The following is a 20,005-nucleotide window of genomic DNA, read 5'->3' as shown; positions in this document are numbered from 1 at the left end:
TGTGCAACAGATATGAGCCATGAGGATGCACGGCCAGCTTACAGAAAAGCTCTCCTCTTCCTCCCCCCTCTGCTCCACAGCAACAGCTGTACGTGTCCAGCGAGCTCGGCGTGGCCCAGCTGGGGCTCCAGAGATGCGAGTTATACGGGACCGGCTGTGCCGAGTGCTGCCTGGCCCGAGACCCCTACTGTTCCTGGGATGGACAGACCTGCTCCAGATACTTCGCCATGAGCCGGAGGTAACGAGGACGGAGAGGGAGGACGTTTATCAGCCCGAGTCACCCGAGTGTGAACACGCTGTAGGATTTACTCTTACTGCGTTCAGCCCTGCTTATGTTGGCTGTTGCTCAAAAATAATAGATGAAGTTCATCCATGTGGCACATTTCAACAACAACATGATTTTTTTTCATTTAAAACAGATAATTGTGCAAACATTGTAAACTTTTCAACACTACTGTAGCTTCATAAGAATCAGAGCAGACAAAGACGTCAGGCACCCAGCTAACTCTGATGGTGTAAAGTCTTTACGGCTCTTTGTGTGACAGAAAGCAGACCACAGGGACATTTCAGCGTACACACTCGCACCTCGAGAGCCAGATATCTCTGTGAAAAACAAGCTGACATGACTCGCATGCACCCCTGCAGACCACCGGGCCACAGAGCCAGTGCAGGTGGGCCGTTGGTAACCAGTTCAAAATATAAAATAAAAGTTTAATGCACACACATCTTCCTGGGATACATCGCCATGGTAACTGAAGCCGCATTCACTGATGGATGCATGAGGGACAGCTGGGGCTTTAGAGTCTTGTCCAAAGATAACATGCAACGTGCAAACTGGAAGAACCAGGGATTGAACCACCGACCTTCCAATTAGTAGATGACTCTGTGCACACAGAGTCATCTACAGCCGCCCCCTAGTTTGACAAACCCCGTGCTGACTTATCGAGCTGACGACCACCTTCGTGTGACCTCTCATATGTGATTGGTCATGCCGGGGGAGCAGGAAGATCGACCTGTGCACGGTGCTGATGCCGGTAAACTGGAGTTTTAGCCGTTAAAATTTTGCAGTGTGAGAACCGAACTTCTTCTGGAGCTTTGACAGCCTCTGCCGTACAGTAAAAACATGCTCTGCTGTCCCTCTGATGGCCTTCAGGATAAAAAACAATGACACAATCTCGTGGATTTAAATCAAGAACACGTTCACGAGCCTTTTTTCACAGATATAAATGAAGTGGAAAATGAAAACTCCTGCATTCGCACTGCTCCAGGAGTAAGTTGGCACCTCCAGTGAACCGCGCTATGATTGAAAGTGATTTTTGAACCTCGGTTCTGCAGATCGTTGCTAAAATAAACATTAACTCATTTCTTTTTTTAATGACCATGAAGCAGTTCTGTCATGAATTTCTGCCATAAGAAGGGCGATAAAAAAGGTCAAATGGGCGGCGCAGCAGTGACATAAAGCTGAAATGACATCTGTATCAGCTGATCGTGCGCCTGCACAGCCAGTGAGGTTCTAAGACTTGAGTACACGCTGCGCTCAAGTTTCCTCAAACACTTACAGAGAGAAGGATGCAGGAATTGTGATTTTTGGAGTCGTGCAGATGAGTTAAAGCTAAAAAAGGGGAGGATGGGTGCGAGGGCTGGGGGGGTAACGGGGAGGCCGAAGCAGAACGAGACCTGACAAAAGTCTGAACAAACACTCTGTATTTTCACAGCCTGTTCTCACTCCATGTTTCCTCATTCATAATCTCAGTAGCTCCTTTTTCTGGCACCAGGGGAGCGCAGCAACAACAGCGAGGGGGAGGATTTAATGCACTTATACGAGTTTATCTAAAGGCACGCCGTTATCTGCTGCTGCCGCTGTCAGCTGTGCTTTAACCGATGAGTCTGACGTCTGCTCGCACACACAAAGCTGCTTTTAACATTTTCAGCATGAATTAAATCATCAGAGGACTGTGCAGCTTTTACAAAAACAAATAAATGCTGATATAAAGCATGAGAGAGGCTCAGTGCATCCATCCATCGTCCATGTTTGAACCAAACTCTGGCTAAAAGTCTTTATGTTCAATCGATTGCATGTTACTCACAGTATCCATGTGCTGGTATCGTCGCTGTTATCTGAATAAATCAAATAACAAATACAGTAAAGAGCTTTGAACCTTCTCGCTGTGAGTCAGGAGTGCAAACGACCAAAGAACGAAGCTCACGGATTCAAGTCTGCTCCTTTAAATTCAACCTAAATGAAGTGTTTAATAAATACAGATTCTAACTGTGTGTGCGTGTGTGTGTGTGTGTGTGCGTGTGTGTGTGTGCGTGTGTGTGCGTGTGTGTGCGTGTGTGTGTGTGCGTGTGTGTGCGTGTGTGTGCGTGCGTGTGTGTGTGTGTGTGCGTGTGCGTGTGTGTGCGTGTCAGGCGGGCGCGCAGACAGGATGTGAAGTATGGAGACCCCTGGAGTCAGTGTCCAGACACAGAGGACGGTGAGCATTTCCTCTGCTGATGTGAATAAACTGTTTAAAATATTATTCTCCTGGCAGCTGTTACACAGCAGACATGTCCACACTTACATGTGTACATGTGCTGCACTGTGACCAGTGGCAGAGTGTTAGTGTCACTGTGGGGCAGGAACGTAAACCTGCTGTGTGGGCCCATAATCGATCACATGACCTGATGCTCAGATACTCTGTGTGATCAGGGAGTCTAATATGACACCAGTCATGTGGGCGTTATTGTATTCTTTCATTTCTGCTTCATTATTGATGTTTGTTATTGATCGTTCCATATATTAAATGTGAGCCCCCCCCCCCCCCCCCCCCCCCACACCTGATAAATCAAAGCTGATTTATTTCGTACAGTAACTTTGTCATACTTAACGTGCAGAATTTTGTGATTCATGTCATTTCTTTCCAAACATGTATCAGACAGATGCCTACGTGAACTTTTCAGGAAAGACATTAAAGTTCTGTTAAAAACTGCAAACAAATCGATTTTACACTCCAAACGTTTTTCCTGACAGATTTAGTCGCGTCTATCAGGACTGACCCGTCGATTCACTCTGTGTGACACTCTGGAAGTTTCTTAAAGTTAGCCGATAAAAGTAGATAAAGTCAATTCTTACACTTGTGTGTGTCTGATATTTATCCTTTAGAGTCCGAAACCATCAGACTGAGATGAATTCTGTACATGATCCTAAATAACTGTTTAGCTTGTGTTAGAGAAAAACAGAAGTGGCAGTTTGTCTTTTCCTGAAACCTTTGCTTTTTCTTTTTTGTGAACAGAAAATCCACTGAATCACTGAATCACTCGTCTCACCTGAGAAGGAACATTTAATTACTGGTATTAACTATCAGGAGCTGACAGCACTTTTTAAAAATGGTCGCCTTGTATTTTTACAAAATAAGTGAAATTAAGGTAAAATGCCTGTTGTTACCATGGTGTTCTGAACACGGGCATATGGCGCCCTCTAGTGGATGTATCGCATAACTGCGGCTTTCTCTGTTTTGTGGTCAAAAATAACAGAAAACTCATTTTTTTTTTACAGTTAAGGAAATCTTTCATTTTACAGTTCTATGCAAAAAAAAGTGCTTTTTCCTGTATAATCTTTTATCACCTGTGCCGTCTCACATTCAAACGAACATAACTACAAAAGGAAAAGAATCATTTCCATCATTTCCCTGGGAGCATCACACCGTGTGCAGAGCTGTGAAAGCAAAAAAGCAATGCCCTAAGGGTTTTCCTGTGTCTTTGTCAGATTCAGACTCTGTGGAGGTGAAGGTGGTGTACGGTGTTGAGGGAAACTCCACCTTCCTGGAGTGTGTTCCTCGCTCGTCCCAGGCGGAGCTCAGGTGGACGCTGCAGGTCTCAGACGGCCAGCAGCAGACTGTCGGTCAGACACATGAAAGCAGAGAGGTGAGTTTACTGCTCTCTTTTCAGTTTTCAAATTAAAAGCATTCAGGTTTTTACAGATGTTGACAGTAGAGTCTTCTTCTTCTCTCTGCTGTGGCTCATTCACAAAAAACACTATCATGACTTTAGTCTCTGGATTTTCCCTCTAAACGTTCTCCTTCCTCTGGTTTTATTTGTATATATTTTTAGTCCCGAACCTCCAAAGGACAAGACATTAACAGACATTATTTTCTGGCTAAATCTGAGCAAACAGAAACAGTGTATCTCAGAAAGACTTTGTTTCTGCCTGACCAAGATTGGACGTCTAAAAGATGTTTAGAAAGCGAGGCCGTGTTGCATATAAACCCACCAGTGGGCTGTAGAAACAGCTAAAATCCGAACTGTCCCACTGTCATTAACTACCATTGTTCCAAAATGCACTGCTGCACACGAGTGCACACAATATTCTGCTGCACCTCCTTGAATACAAAGAACAGCTCAGACTGAACTTTTGCCGTTCTTTCCTCAGCTGCCTCAGAGCGACGACGACCGCTCCTTCCACATGAAGCGAGGCTTGCTCATTCAGCACCTGGAACAGGCCGACTCGGGCCTTTACACCTGCACCAGCCACGAGCACTCCTACGCCCAGGTCCTGGCTCGATACCGCGTTCGCATTATCCCCAAGCACAGCCTCAACCCAGCTCGCTACATGCAGAGCCACAACCCCAACCTCCCGGGCCCAGTGATTCTGGGGAAAACTGGCCCGGCCGGAGGAGGAGGGATTGCTGGGTTTCTGAGCCAGCCGGGCTCCCCTCACGCACCGCCTTCTCTGCCAGGACATGGGAACTCGTGGCTGCCTCAGCAGCTCCCTCTGAGGAGCTACAAAGACCTGCACAAGGTGGGAAGCAACAGTCTGACCGTGGACGAGTACTGCGAGCAACTTTGGTACCGCGAGAAGCGCCGGCAGCAGAAGCTGCGGGCGCTGAAGATGAAACAGGAGAGCAGGAAGGCTCGCGTGAGGAGGAACAACCCTCCCGAGGTTCCTCTCTAGTCGCCTGGAGGATCAGAGACTGCCGAGGACAACAGATCCTGTACATGCAGAGGACACGCTGGGGTCAAGTCAAGAAAGTTTGCTTCCTGAGCAAATAAAGCCGGCCAACAAAGTGACACTAATGATAATTTACCATTAAAAACTAATATTCCAGAAAAAGAGATTCGTTTGTCTTCGTCCTGAACTCTTTAGTATTTAGAAAGACTTGGAAATGGAAATATAAGGATGTATGTAGAAAGATAGAAACCTGTATCTGTCTCTGAAGTCTTGTTTTTGTAGCTCATTTCATGCTTTTATGAGCTGTCGCTGATAGTTTACAGGCAGATAAATCATTTGGTAGAAAAGTAGTCCAAGTAAGTGTAAGTTAGTTTGCAGCATTCTGTGACAGATGTGCTGATAGATATGAGCTGCAATTAAAGTTCCAGTTATTCACCTATAAACAAAAAAAGCAAGGTCCGATTTAAATTTGGATGATCTCCCCTTCAGGGTCATCTTTGTGTGCAGCTCTGGACTGATGGCATTGCTGCTGTTCTCAGGTCAGCCCCTGGAAGTCTGTTTGAGCCTCTGTGCTGCACACTGGAGCTTGGCCTTAGTCATCGTTCACTTTACTCACCAGGGCTTTTTCTCTCTGTGACTTTGCCCAGTTTTCTGAAAATGACATTTAAGTGAAACGGTCGCTTCGATTTGTTGCACAGGACTTTGACCGATTGATTGAAAAATAGCAGCAGTTCTGTAATCAGTCTGGAGCTGCATGAGAAGGCGAGCTTAGAGGGGAACTCGGATTTATTTCAGACATGCTTTTTCATTTTTATGTGGTTTTTGCCCTGATGACAGCATTTAGTGGGCTTTCAGTGCAAAAAATGAAACAAGTAAATTAAAAGGTCCCTAAAACTGTTTCTTAATGTGTTTCCTTTTGCAAGTGAGGATCTATAAAAGCCAAAATTTCTGCCATGCATGTTTTACACACCTCAGATTGACCCTTTTTATTATTTTCATGTCTCTTCTACGTGTTTAAATATTCAGACCTTTAACACAGCTCAGTGGCTGGCGTGCAGTTTGCATCCAAACTCAGGTTTGACTGACAGTTGGAGGGGGATCTCAGACACACTGCAGACAGACGCAGCGTATTTATATGATCTAACTTGCTGACAGCAGACTCCAGTGTTTGCCCAGTTTACTGCTTCACATGTAACCCTGTTTATTAGAAACTATCGAGAGTTTTCAGCAGGCATCTATGTTTGTTCTGAGACGTAAGCTTCACACATACCTGACGGATTAAAGGCCTCGATGGAAACGCACACATGAAATGGACCTTGCTTGAAACATTATGTATAGCTCTTTACGTCCATGTATATTAAAGAACTCTATTTTTCTAGTTTCCTTTCTGTATCCTGTAGAATTTACTGCATTTTGTAAGTTTATATAAACCTGTGTTTTCCTCATAAGCAAATTTCAAACTTTTTTACTTCACAGCTCTAATAAGCTTCCAGACCGTGTAATGTCATCGTCTTTACTGTATGTGAATAAGCCACAAATGATAACTCAGTGAAAATAAAACAAAGAAAAACATTTGTGCATTTTCTTTTTTGTTCTGGAGTTTTTGGCTGAATTCTGGTTGAGCTGCACGGTCCTGGGCTCTAAGCACAGGTCTCCACACATCGCGCCCTCGTGTCCTCTTCTTGGAGTCTCATTCTGATAGTTGGAGCAGAAAGATGCACATGCGTGCCCTGCTGGAGGTTGTTTTGTAGCCCTACTGGCACCGTTTAGCTCTCCTGCAGTGGACCCTGTCCTGGAATGTCAATTGAGACTGTGCTGAGACATAAATAAAGTGAAAAAGTGAAAACACGTAAATAAAAACGTTTTGTAGAATTTAAGTAAAAAAAAAGTCAGACATAGAAAAACAATTTTTTTCAGAGTACATAAACAATATTCGAGGATTGTTTTTTGTTTGTTTGTTTTTTTATTAAAAGAAGAATAAAATAGATTGTTGTTGGCCGGATTTACCTCAGACGTGCGCAGAAGGGATGGAAACGTTCGGCCTCTGAGGGAGAAATTGACATTGCAGTGCATCAATAATTCCAGCAGGTGGCAGTAATGTACGATAATACGATCATCAACCATCTGGAGTGAAGTAAAACACCAACGAAGAAGAGGAGAACCAGTGTAGTCGTATTTGAACTGCACTGATGGGAACGCGGTTTCTGGGGAATTGGCTGTAGTTTTGAAAAATAATCGCGAGAAAAGGTGAGACGGTGCTGATTTGAAAGCGGAGAATGTGTTGTGTGATTGTGACGTGTGTTGTATTTAATTAAAGGCCGATTTAACGACCATTACTCTTAGTTTAAGCTACTATTAGCTGTCTGTGCTAGCTCTATTAGCAGCCTTTGCTAGCCCGCTCGTGCTAACTTGAGTGCTGCTTTTGATGGATTGTCCTCCTGCTGAGGATTCCTTCAATGGCAGACACTGCAGTCTCTTTAACAGCACGGTTCTGTTAGTGATAAGCCAACAAAAGTTTCCCCGTTAAACGTGTTAAAACTGTTAAAGTTAGACTTTTGATTAAAGTTTGTGTTATTGCCACTGCAGCAGGATCCAGGTGGACTGTACAGTTGTAGAAAGAAACATCGGAGTCCTTAATGGCTAATCCAACGTTACAGCAGCCCAGTTTCCTGCTGGTGAGTCTCTGAGTCCTGCGTCTCTGACCTGACTTAGTTATGAAGTCATTTAAAGGTAATAACTCCTCTCTGGTCATGAATATGTTGTGACATGTGATGTTGTTTCAGGCCAACCTGAAAGCCGATGCTACCACCAAACCTCTCCTGCAGCGATGCCAGGATCTGGTGAAGATCATAGATGAGTATCCTGCAAAGGTATTTATCCCTGGATTCATTTTATTTGCTGTGAAAACAGTCGGTAGAATATCTGCTGGAAGGTTTGCATGAACTCCCACATGAGAAATAGCTGCAAAGATATTTTCAGACCGGGAGATACAGTAAGGGAATTCAGGCAGAGATCAGTTTAAGGTTTCACATTCACTAATTGCGTAGTTTCATTTTGAGTGTCATGGATTCCTCCCAGAAGAAATTTGAACTTTGAACTGAACTCTGAAAGATGTGCACATAAATCCAAGATAACTGAATTGTTGGAATGCAGCCTGCTTTCAGATGCCACAGTGTGACTGCAAGGCCCCGTCTGTCATGAATCTAATAAGTTTTGGTAGGACACGACATTGGATGCATGTAGCCTGCACAGTGAACCGGGACAGACGGCTGTTTGTTTGCATGCTACTTCCTCTCTGGTGTCGTGATATCAGGCAGAGCATTCATCATACAACTAAACGTCCCGTTGACTCTTTGTTTTGTTTTTTTGTTTTCTTCTTTCTTGGAGGCACAAACATTTTGTTGTACATCTGTTCTTTTGTGTCATTCTGGGCAGTCCAACATTTTGTGCTGCATTTTGGCTGGTAGTAAAAGAAGATCACATTATGATCTGGTTACCCTGAATGCAAGTTTGAGGCACTTGTGCTTTGGCCTCACTTTTCAGGCCACAAATCTATTTCTGTCATCAGTCACAGCCCAGGGTTGTTCGGTGTTTGCGAGCTTCAGACATTTGTGCCCCAGATCAGTGGAGACCATTGTTTCCTGAGGCATGTGGGGGTCTCTGTGGATAGCTGGGGTTCTGTTTGCAAGCAGCTGTGGGTGTTTGCTGAGGGACACAAAGGATGAGTGCAGTTTTGTTGCTCTCTGTTGGCTCCACTGTAGTCAGGACTTGCAGTGTCACAGTGAGATGGAGGCCTGAATATGTTTATTTGTCAGGCAGACAAACGTTAAAGTGTGTTTCTTATTAGTGTGTGTGTGTGTGTGTGTGTGTGTGTGTGTTTCCTGCCTGTAGGAGCTGCACCTGATCTTTCCTTGGCTGGTAGAGTGTGTGTTTGGCAGCCTGGATGGTGTCATCGCTGGCTGGAACCTGCGATTGCTTCATTCACGGAGCAACGAGTACAACATTGTTATGGACTTCCTAAATCCCAGGTAGCTTCATATCAGCTGAGTGGAATATCATGGAAACCTGCTGAGGTTTTTAATCTGTTAATAAGATTCAAAATATTTAGTAAATTTGGCAGAAGGAGAAACTCGACCTACGAGGTCAGACGTGTTGAAGTTCTCTGCTTTTATGACTTTTTTTTGCCCCACTGAAGAGCACGTCTAGTATATTTTTAGATGTCATATAGCGCTTCCATTTGTAATCTTTTTGTTTTCTAGAATGTCATGCACTCGTATTTTTAAAATATTAAAATATTTTTTTATTTCTCTCTTTTTTTCAGTGGTCCAATGATGAAACTTGTGTATAAACTTCAGGCGGAAGAGTACAAATATGAAATACCAATCAATTATCTCCCAGTAAGAATATTTGCCTCGTCACCTCTGGCTGTTGTAGTCAGACGTTTGAAGTTAAATATTATCATTTTATGTTGGAGTGACTGTTCAGACACACAGAGCTGCTGTAACCACATCACTGGTCCTGTATGGATACTGCAAAATGTCTTTTGGGAGAGTTTGAGACTGTTTTAATTTTTCTAGGGTCCTGTGAAAGCCTGCATCCAGGAGGGCGTTCTCCCAGACTGCCCGCTGTTCCACAACAAGCTGCAGTTCCCTCTCTCTGGTCTCCTGACGCTGAACATCGCTTTCAGTATCCTTTGCAATGCAAACAGCAAAGTCTGAGTTTTCTTTATGGAGCTCTTGAAGGATTGATGAAACAATCACTTGTAGAGCTGCTGGTTTTAGGACCAGGTCGCCCACATGTATCTGGTCTCTGTAGTCTAACGGAAAAAAATCTTTGTTTCCAAACGTCTGAACCATAAATGTTTTCATTTCTGATTTCTTATGATTTCTTAATTAAAGAAGGAATGAATTATGCTCTTATGAGATCAGTCGGGTTGTTCCTTAACCTTCTTCAGACCCATTTGAATTCTTCATGTTCAATTTTGCCTACTGTCTCATCTCACCAAAGGTGAGGTTGCCACTAACACATTATTCACTTTTATATTTTTTTTATTGAACCACCTGATCAAAAACTAATAAGCCCTTTTTTATGATTTCAGAACTACCCTCCAGGCCAGTACGGGAGCTCCACAGACAGCGCCTACTTTGTGCTGGTGGACACTTACCTGAAGTACTTCCTCCCCACTGAAGGAAGCGTTCCTCCTTCCCCTTTCTCCGACTCCAGAGGCTCTGTTTCTGCTCCTTCACCGAGGTACTAGTGACAAGACGAATCTTTAATGGCAGAAACATTTGAATGTTTAATACTGTGTAACACAAAAATCCTGCATTTCCTGAAAAGCTTTGATTTCAGACTCTTCCTGTGCCTTCAACAGATCGTCCAGTGTTTCTTTTGCCAGTTACGGCATCCATAGCCCCAGTCTCCTGAAGCATCACATATTCCATCAGCCCTCAGTGAACGCTGACCCCGCAGCCCAGGAAATCTGGAGGTCTGAAACCCTGTTACAGGTAGGATGCAGATACAGCTCTGGGTCTGCCTTTGTTTGGACTGTGGACGTGGATATGACTGCTGTAACTGGTATTTTTAGGTGTGATTAATCAGCTTATTTCTTGTGGAAGTTGCAGGAACCGTCCCAAGAAAATCTAAATCATACTTGATTTCAATTTCTTCAATCTCCCCTTCAGGATCATCTTCAGCACTGCAGCTGTCTTTAGATCTCTCACTGCCACTTCTGTTCTGTCCCACTGGCTCTGTGACGGGCTGTGGATCCTTCACTGTGTCAGAACAGCCCGACTTTAAATCTGCAGAAGTTGTGGGCAGATAAATCTCAGGGGTGTAGTAAATTTAATCCCAGTTTTCTGAGTGTTCTCCTTCAGACTCCTCAGATTGTTACAGTGGACAGTCTCACCTTGGAGGACCAGTTCACGTGATGTCACGTGTCGGTTGTGGCCAACGGCGTCACTCTGCCTGCTTAAGTTTGAGTCGTGGTGAAATCAGAGACGGTGGTGTGAGTGGTCAGAACAGGACCACTGCCTCACTGAGGTGCAAGAAGATTATCTTCAGTGGAATTTGGCTAGATTTGGCTTTAATTATGACTCGTACTACACTTACTGTTACAAACAAAACATTTGAACGGCAGTGAAGAGACTTCACAGAAATGACTAATGATTAATCCTCAAAATATGTGTTTTGATCTTCCTCAGATGTTTGTGGAGATCTGGCTCCATCACTACTCCTTGGAAATGTATCAGAAGCTGCAGTCTCCTCAGGTAAAGGTAAGATATGTACATTTCCTCCCACACACACACACCTGTCCACTTCGCACGGCTGATTGGCTGACCACAGCCCCTCCTTCACACCCATGAGGTCCCGTGATTTGTAAAATACATAAATCATGTTGTTGTTGTTTTTATTATTATTAGTTAAGCATCTTCAGCCTCGTCTCTGCGTATTCACTCCTCAAGCAGCTGCTCTGCTTGAGGCATCAGTTTGTAGTTGAATACTTGCTGTAAACAGCCTCTTCGGTCTGAGCTTAGAGCTCCTGCATAAAGCGATTGGGGCATGTTCCTGGTAGTAGTGCTTTTGCTTCCTACCACATCCTTTGCATGCTGCATGTCCGTGTCAGCAAGCGTGTTGCTGGTATGTTCTCCATGTGTATGTGCAACACAGCATAAAGTCACGGTGGAGTGGATCAATGTGTGCATAAATGTGTGTCTCAGTGCGACAGACGCTTATGTTGGTGTTTATTTCACCTGCACTGTATACAGTGTGCATGACACTGTAGATATACAGCATGTGCTTAGACCCCCTCATCTGTATTATTATTTATTACACGGTCAGCATGTTACCTACTTGAATATCCACCCAACTGCAGTTTCTTTGCAGCTGTGCTTTTGTCTGCAGTTACCTGAAAGTCAAAAGTGATGCACGTTAGCTAAGATAAGAGCTGTGGTTACAATGTAGCTGCCATCACCAGTGTGTGAATGTGGATGACTGGTTGTGTAAAGCGCTTTGGGGTCCTTAAGGACGAGTAAAGCGATATACAAATACAGACCGTTTACCGTGAGACTGCAGAGGAAACGGTGGACTCCCTGTGTGTGACATTCTGACCGTCCCGAAGAGTAAACGCGATTTTAATTGTTGTCTCCTGAACTTGTTAAACGCTGTGTGAGGTCACTGTGTCTGTTATATATAAGAGTGGAGTTAACCTGCAAGATTTTGGAGGCGTGCTGTGCTCATTTCCAGCACCACTTTTTCAGCTTTGCATAATTCACAGTTCAGTCCGATCCAGTCCAGTTTGATGCTAATAATTACTTTAATCTTACACACAAACCCCAAAATCTTACAGTGTTGAGTTCCCTCTGTTTGTGTTGAACAGTAGGAATGGGAATGATTTCAGTTTGGATCTACAGTGACGGGTTAAAAACACAAACTGGGATTTTTCCCGCTCGTTTTTTCACTCTTTCCTGGTTGATTTGGGGTTTCAGATACATTTTCAGTATTAATGAACAAAGCCTAATATTTTGGAGTGAAATGATTCCCGTCCCTACAGTCACGTAACTCACGTCTGGTGTAGGAACGGCGTCTGCGTCGCCCCCAGCCGTTCATTTTGTTCCCAAAGTCACTTTGTTGTCTTTGTGTCTCCTCTCCTGTCTCCTGCTCTTTTTCTCCTGAATATTTCCGGCCAATTGTTTGTCTGGTTGCGCTCTCGCTCCTGTTTTTGCTGCCTCCTTTGCTCCTGTTCTCACGTGTAACTTCCTCCTGCCACCTTTTTCGTTCCCTGCCTCCTCTTCCTCACTTTTTCCCCCTCTCCCCCTCTCTTCACTGTTGCTTCTCCACCTTTCGTCGTTGTCTTTCCTCTTCCTCATCTTCCTCTACCCCCCCCCTTCCTGGTGGTTACGGGTGAACAGCTGGCGCTGCTGCAGTACCGCCTCAGTATGTCCAGCATGCCGTGCCAACCCCACGCCCCACCAGGCTCTGGGACCCTCCACACCTACCAAGTACTTTTACCTTTTCATTCACCCCCGCCCCTCTGGGGCCTCCTGGAGGTAAACCTCAGCCACTCAAGCTCACAGTCAAGGTTACTTCTCTGGTAACAACAACCAGACGATGTCATTCCAGTCACCGGCCTGTAGATGGCAGATGATAGCAGCGGCTGTTTAGCTTCATTCTGCAAGCTTGTTTAATAAAAAGCGCAGCTCTCTGTTCATTTAAGATATTTTAATCATAGTTTCAGGGATTATTTCTACTTTAGAACTTAGCCATGCTTATTGACTTTCAGCTGATTATTAAAAGACAGAGATTGCCCACATTATACGGTAACAGCGTTTAACTCTTTGGCTGCTGTCGGTAAACCAGAGGATGATTGGCCTGTCTCCTTTGAGTCTGACTGTAAATTATGAATTTTACAGAGAAGTATCCTTGAAAGAGAAAGTAATCCAGGAATGAAGCTTTGAAAATGAATCTGGTTTGGGTGTGGTTCTTGCTTTTTTCTTTTTTTTTTTACAGGCATGCTTTTTACACTGTCTGCTGTGCTTTGTTGTTTTTGTAGTGTTTCTCTCTATTGGCAGCATTAATCTTTTGAAAGCAAAGATACTACTACAATCAAATCAGAACTTCTTATTTTAAGAAATGATTTCTTATCAAATGTGACATTGATCATTTTTTCCATGCCAATCAGAAACATGTAAATATCATTACTTTCCTCGCTTTGCTTGTTTGTGTTTCCTGATGATGTCCAGACGAGGAAACGTGCAGCTGGTTGATGAAGCAGCTTCGAGCACTGAGGTCCCACCTCTTAGTTTCTCACAGTTTTAATATATAAATAATTTTTTAATAAAACAGGAACATTAGGGTCACTGAAGGGAAACGGTAAATAAATTACGTGTTCAGGCGAAACATTTACAAGGAAAATATGCAAATTGCAAAGTGTGTTTAAGTTCAGTGTCAGCGGAAGCTTTTCATCCGGAGTTTGTGATGTTAGCGATCACACTCAGATTAAATTCAGTACGGTATAAATTCCTTCATGGTGCTCCAGAGTCAGTCCACACCGTGTGAAAGCCCTCCGGCTCCTGAGTGTGGGACCTCTGTTCTCTCTGGTAATTGTTTGGCTGCTTGTGGATTGGGACGCATTGCGATGGCTGCTTTTTCCATCAATCCTGGCTGCGATTGGGCATATTTGGCGTCATGTCCGAGCACTGTGTGTGACCGCTTCCCTCTGCAGGAGCCCTTTAGCCCGACGGAGGAGCACGTGCTGGTGGTGCGTCTCCTGGTGAAACACGTACACGCCTTCTCCAACAGCCTGAAGCCTGAGCAGCTGTCGTCCTCGCCCTCCGCCCACTCGCACACCCACACCAGCCCGCTGGAAGAGTTTAAGAGGTCAGTCACACACGCTGCTGTCAGACTTTGTGGAAGTAGAACATTTATTACTAAAATAAAATATTAAGTAAGTAAAGCAGATTTGATTGATTTGGTTGATGCTTTTAGATATGCATCATGTGTCAGCATGCAGTAGTAGCTTCTCTACAGCCCTGACTTTAAATAAAAGAACAAAAGCAGGAAGTGGATCATTAAATGAAGGTTTTAGTTAACTTTGTGTTTCCCCCACAGGGTGGTGGTGCAGCGCTTTGTGCACCAGAAGCTGTACCTGTTCCTGCAGCACTGCTTCGGTCACTGGCCTCTGGACGCGTCTTTCAGAGCGGTAGGTCTCTCACATCCTGACGTGATCGCTTGTTTTGCTCCATGAACACGCAGTTTGCTGCTACGAGCGTATTTTGTCCGTGTTCAGGTGTTGGAGACGTGGCTGAGCTACATCCAGCCCTGGAGATACACCGGGGAGAAGCCAAACCCTCAGCCCGACCAAAACAGAACCGTGCCTGAAAAATGGTGAGCAGAGTGGACTCTGAAGTGCTCGTCCATAAAATCTTCATCTTGTTTTTCCTCCCTTTGTGTCGTTGAGCCAGCATTTTGTGTTTGTTATTATTTTATGTTCTGGAGTTTGTGTTGTCAGTGTATACTTCCTGTTTTACTTTGAAGGTCTGTGTCGTGTCTAATTAGGAGACATATTTAATAGATTTTTAATGAAACCTGATATTTTGGGCTTGTCGTTCTTTTTGCTGACTGAGTCATAGCTCTGACTCGGACCCTCAGAAAGGTGAAAGTCTGGGGATTGTTGCTGTTTTGGGGTTCAGACTGACAGATGAGGTTCTGATGATAACTTTCTCTCCTGCAGGGAGTCCTTTGTTCATGAGAACCTGCTCATGTACACGAAGCTCTTCCAGGTGTTTTTGAACCGAGCGGTCAGGACCGATCTGGTGAATGCCAAAAATGCGCTGATGGTCTTCAGGGTGGCCAAAGTCTTCGCTCAGCCTAACCTGGCAGAAATGACCCAGAAAGGTGACGAGGGACAATGCTGGGCTCATTAGTATTGTTCACAAATCTGCATATGAGCATCTGAACTTTCCATTAGCTCATTAAGTGAAGTGCTAGTGTTTTGTTCTCACACTGGTTAAAATAAAACCTTGATGACGTGGATCTGTTTGGATATCTTTTAGAAAATATGATTGGCATTTTTCATATTTCTTGACACTAATATAGAAATGAATCATTACTTGGTGAAAAGTTACCACCAATGATGACCACGTGACTTAAGGCTGCACAGTGGCTTTGTCACTTTGTTGTCCCACAAACACCTGGAATCGTCTCCCTGCAGGTGAGCAGCTGTTCCTGGAGCCCGAGCATGTCCTCCACCACCGGCAGCCCCGCGGCTACCTGACGCCAGGACAAGGAGGCAGCTACCTGTCGTCACGGCAGCGGGTGGTGACGGACATGGTGTTCAAGGTGAAGAGCCACGTCTACGGTTTGGAAGGACAGGACTGTCAGTACAAGCAGATGTTTGGCACGGAGCTCAGAGGAGCGGTAAGTTTACCTGTGTAAACCACAGAGGTACAGAAAACACCTGTGTTGCTCCGAGTTTTCACCTCCTGTCCATCCCGCAGGTCATGAAGCTAATCCAGATCATTGTACAAGCCAGACAGACGGCCAAGAGGATATCAGATCATTCGAGTGAGGTGGCGGCTAATAAATCTTTCCTGTCCTGGTTTGGACTCGGTGCATCTGATCTGAACCACAGCTTCCCCGGAGCCGAGCCAGAGGAGACCGGAGAATATCTGAAAAAGACCCACGAGTTCCTGGACAGAGCTTTGGAAAACCTGTGCCAGATATTTAAGGTCAGATTAGTCTGGATGTTTTTATTCACTCCCAGCTTGGAGAATGCAGCACGTTCATGTAAGCCTGTCCTTTGTTTGAAGCTGGGCTCTGTAACAGGAGGGTTTTTGTTGTTTTGCAGCTAAACCAGGGGCAGCTGAATCAGCTCATATCAAACCTGGGCTCCTTGGAGGATGATGGCAACAGCAAACAGCTGCCAGACTGCGTGCAGAGTGAGAACGGGCTGATCCTGACTGACCTGGGCCGGAGGCAGGTCAGTATGTGATCCTAAAAGAGGAAGACGTTAGGGTTATGGACGGAGGAGAACTGCCTAAAGAGATCGTGTGTGTTTTTCTGCAGATCATAAATGGACTGCGCAGGTTTGACATTCACTATCAGGGAGACCCGGAGCTGCAGCCCATTAGGAGCTATGAGAACGCCCTGCTGGTCAGGCTCTTCTACAGGATCTCTTCTCTGATTAATGAGAGGGTGAGTGCTGTCTGTAGGCAAGCCTGCAAGGGCATCGTAAATACGACTCAAGAAGGGCTGAGAGTAGAACACAGTAGAAACAGTCGGGGCACGTGAGGATGGAGAGCAGCACAGCGACACGTAACAAAGGACAAATGTAACCTTTGTTTTTCAGCTGTCTTCAAACTGTTGCCGCCCTCACCCTTTCATATTTTTAACAGTTTCAGTTCTTCAAAACACAAAGTACAGCTTTTAAGCTCAGTAAGCAGCTGCTTCACTGTTTGTGCTCACGTGTGTAAATTTCATATTTGACTGTGAATGAAACACGTGCTCGCGTGTCTGTTGTTGCCCCCTCACAGTTTGGACGACACATGAATGCACTGTGCTCGCGTCCGGACTTCCTGGGCCGTCTGGGTCGTCACTACCTGACGAATCTCGATTCCAGCACCAAACTGAAGCACAGCCCGATGTCGCGGCACGTGCTGGAGAGGAGCCAGCGGCCGAAGCTGAGCCTTCGCCCGCTGGCCAGCTACAGGACCATACTGCTGCTGCTTCTCTTCTACGTGTTTGGAGCCCTCCTGTCGCTCGGCCCTATCTCCAGCACCGTGCTGCTCCTCGCCGGCGGCTTCCTGTACGGACTTCTCATGACGCTGTTTGCAGACAAACTGAAGACGCACTAAAGCTTTTGACGTGTCTGGGGAAATAAATCGTTTTAATCTCTTGAAAGAAATCAGACTGTAGTCTGTTCACAGATGAGTAGAGCGAGCACGGAGGTGGATCGGCAGCTCTTCAGTTGTTGTTTTTCGTATGATTTGTGTCGTCCAGCCTTGTAAATAATTGGAGAACATCTCAGCTTTCCTTCTGTTTCTGTTCCTCCCCAACATCTGAGAACAGGTGGAGGCCGAAATAGTCAAAGTGCTGATGGAATAAAGAAGTTGAGTTTTCGTCTAAATGACTCATTAAACTGTTTGCACTCTTTTGTAGTTCTCGTTTCTTAACTGTCTGTGTGCATCACATCCACTCCTCCAATAACACCAGGTTACAAAAATAGAACCAGCTCCCCAATATTATATTTTACTGGGTCAAAGGTCTTTTATTTTATTTTATTTTTTTAAAATGTGCCGCAACAAACTAGCAGGCAGACAAAACCTTCAGACGATGATGAGTGAAATATAAAAAGTGATGACAAACTGATGAAACATGAGTTTCAAAGGCAACAAATGAAAAGTTACAGTAAAAATACAGACTTGAAGCTTCTTGGCGTATCCTTGCTGTGTTGTTTTTGTTACTATTCTATCCACGTACCGTCGACTGGACTGATGCTGCGACGCCAGCTAAAGCGATTTTTCATTGCAGGAGTCCTGTGATCCCAGGTGTGTGAAGGATTCACTGGGTCAAATGTCACTAAAATTAATGTTTGATTTTTTAAAAATATGTATATTTATGTGAAAGTGTACTGTTCTTTACGGCGTAGTTTCAGTTCACTGGACTTTCATGGACTCTGGACCACTGCAGCACCTTGATTCTCTCCTTTTTCAGCCATTCTGTTGGAGATTTGCTGCTGTGGTCGGGATCATTGGCCTGTTGTATGATCCAAATTGGGTCTGTCAGACAGCTGGCCTCACATTTGACTCAGGAACGCTTTGTGGTCGACTAAGGTGTTATGGTCCTGGGGCTGCAGAACAAGCCCAAATCAGCCCTTCTGGACTATGCTGACAGTTAGTGTGGGGGTGCTGTGATCATGGACCAGCATCTCCATGTTGGTCTCATCTGTCCAAAGGACATTGTTCCAGAAGACTTGTGGTCTGTCCAGGTGGAGCTTTGCAAAGCTAAGACATGCTATCATTTAAAAAAAAAAAAACAACCCTTCCACACCAGCCATACCTGATAATATTTATTTAAAGCTAATTACTGTATTAACACAATTGATCTAAAATCAGAAAAATAGAAAAAAAATTTTTTTAACTGCAACAACCACAAACATGTTTAACGAATCATTTTCATAACTTGAAATGCAAATATAAATTGTAAACTTTAAAAACATATGTTGTCCATTGTTTACTGGTCATTTTCTGTGTGCTAAGGGCCGATTACTACAGGGCCATTACACCTGACGCTTCACAAGTAACGCAGGCCAGTTATTGCAATGGAAGTCGCCAGTAACACTGAACTGTTTTGCTGTGAGCCATCGGCCGCCATCATGGCAGCCTTGACCTCTAAGTTATTGAGTGCTGTGTCAGCTGCCATGGCGGTTGCCAGCCAAACCCATCTGTTCTCTGATTGGATTGTTAAATTTGTGATTGACATGACATTGGCCAATCAGATGAAAGGAAGAAAAATAGGGTCGAAATTCGTACTTGTAACTTGAAACTTGAGTGCAGAGTTTCACACGCATTTTTTAGCAAAGTCCGCACACAAATCTTTTTTACACACACAAATCCTGATTTACAAGTACAAAATATTTATGACCACAATTTGATCCCATACAGCTGATACTAGAAAGTAATATTAACTCTGTTATTCCCATCACTGGTTGTGAATAAAATCAAATCCATCCAGGAGTCTGGGAACCTCTTGCTGCTTCATCACAGTTTGAAGTTTTTTTCTATCTTTATTAGCAATTCAAACATTACAGAATTAAATGAGCAAAAGACAATGTCAGGGGGTTTCGTGTAATAACAATTAGACACAGGGTAGGGGTTGAATCACAAGATATTAAACAAGAAGCATAAGTTTACAGTTTTAATTGCTTTTATATTATGGGAACATTGTATAGTTTTAAAATATTGTCTGGTTTCATTTAAAAATCACTGAAAAAGCAGCTTTGTATTTAAAAAATGGATTTATGTATATGAAATTTCTTTCAAAAGTCTTTTTATTAGACAAAGGTTTCAATCCATGTATACAATAATACAAAATGCTTCAAAATTTCCTTCTTTTTCCCACCCTAACCATTAAACAACAAATAATTGGCAGCCTGCTGCCCAACTAAACCAAAAACACAGAACCTGGCCAAGGACAGAGGCCCACAGTTCATCCGTAATATGAAAGGTAAGGTCCTGTTCCCATTTAGATTTGATAGCAGCTGGAGGAAACATTGGAAATTAAATTGTACAAGGCTGATATTATGCCCCTTGAGGTTGGGTTGACCATTAAAAAAAATCGTCTACTGGATTGTGTGGAGGTATTTGGGGGAATTCTGCTGTCACAGTCTGCACGTAGTGTCTGGTCTGTAAGAAACAGAAAAACTGAGCTGCAGCTACGCCAAATTTGGTGGATATTTGAGAGAAACTTGCAAATTGTCCATCTTCATATAAGTGCAAAGGATTTTAGGCCCTTTCTAAGCCAGATATGAAAAGCATTATCTGCCATCGAGGGAACAAATGGGTGGTTTGCTGCAACTGG

General features: G+C 44.2%; 2 protein-coding genes across 10 annotated transcripts in view; both read left to right on the top strand.

Annotated features, from left to right (window-relative positions):
• Nucleotides 1-6,500, top strand: part of LOC147331619 (semaphorin-3D-like) — a 105,646-nt gene extending 99,146 nt beyond the window's left edge. Inside the window, exons 15-18 of one of the 2 annotated variants that reach the window (XM_086294027.1) lie at nucleotides 81-238; nucleotides 2,413-2,477; nucleotides 3,755-3,906; nucleotides 4,412-6,500. In XM_086294027.1, the coding sequence (XP_086150153.1) occupies nucleotides 81-238; nucleotides 2,413-2,477; nucleotides 3,755-3,906; nucleotides 4,412-4,933 (897 nt within the window). In that variant the 3' untranslated portion in view covers nucleotides 4,934-6,500. Of the gene's footprint in view, nucleotides 1-80; nucleotides 239-2,412; nucleotides 2,478-3,748; nucleotides 3,907-4,411 lie in introns of both variants that reach the window. The other variant, XM_086294026.1, reaches the window with a different exon arrangement.
• Nucleotides 6,501-7,055: 555 nt separating this feature from the next.
• LOC147331618 (sphingomyelin phosphodiesterase 4-like) lies at nucleotides 7,056-17,643 on the top strand. Of its 8 annotated transcripts, none has more exons than XM_086294006.1 (20): nucleotides 7,056-7,177; nucleotides 7,517-7,605; nucleotides 7,714-7,800; nucleotides 8,822-8,958; nucleotides 9,252-9,327; nucleotides 9,508-9,616; nucleotides 9,885-9,937; nucleotides 10,029-10,180; nucleotides 10,302-10,434; nucleotides 11,131-11,196; nucleotides 12,838-12,975; nucleotides 14,151-14,305; nucleotides 14,537-14,627; nucleotides 14,715-14,812; nucleotides 15,159-15,322; nucleotides 15,639-15,844; nucleotides 15,925-16,155; nucleotides 16,275-16,406; nucleotides 16,493-16,621; nucleotides 16,960-17,642. In XM_086294006.1, exons 2-20 carry the CDS (start codon nucleotides 7,567-7,569, stop codon nucleotides 17,278-17,280), a joined length of 2,517 nt encoding a protein of 838 aa, XP_086150132.1. In that variant the 5' UTR covers nucleotides 7,056-7,177; nucleotides 7,517-7,566; the 3' UTR covers nucleotides 17,281-17,642. The 8 variants fall into 8 exon arrangements, with proteins under 8 accessions (XP_086150132.1, XP_086150129.1, XP_086150134.1 ...); XM_086294003.1 differs by having other exon boundaries at nucleotides 11,131-11,202; XM_086294008.1 differs by having other exon boundaries at nucleotides 12,838-12,927; nucleotides 16,960-17,641.
• Nucleotides 17,644-20,005: the final 2,362 nt, after the last annotated feature.

The sequence above is a fragment of the Aulonocara sp. 'chitande type north' Nkhata Bay genome, linkage group LG5 (assembly GCF_057382095.1).
Source record: "Aulonocara sp. 'chitande type north' Nkhata Bay isolate Kocher_YH1m ecotype deep benthic linkage group LG5, A_spYH_male_GT1.1, whole genome shotgun sequence".
NCBI classification, from domain to species: domain Eukaryota; kingdom Metazoa; phylum Chordata; class Actinopteri; order Cichliformes; family Cichlidae; genus Aulonocara; species Aulonocara sp. 'chitande type north' Nkhata Bay.
The sequence above is the reverse complement of the archived record's forward strand: the minus strand, read 5'-3'. Positions and strand labels throughout refer to the sequence as shown.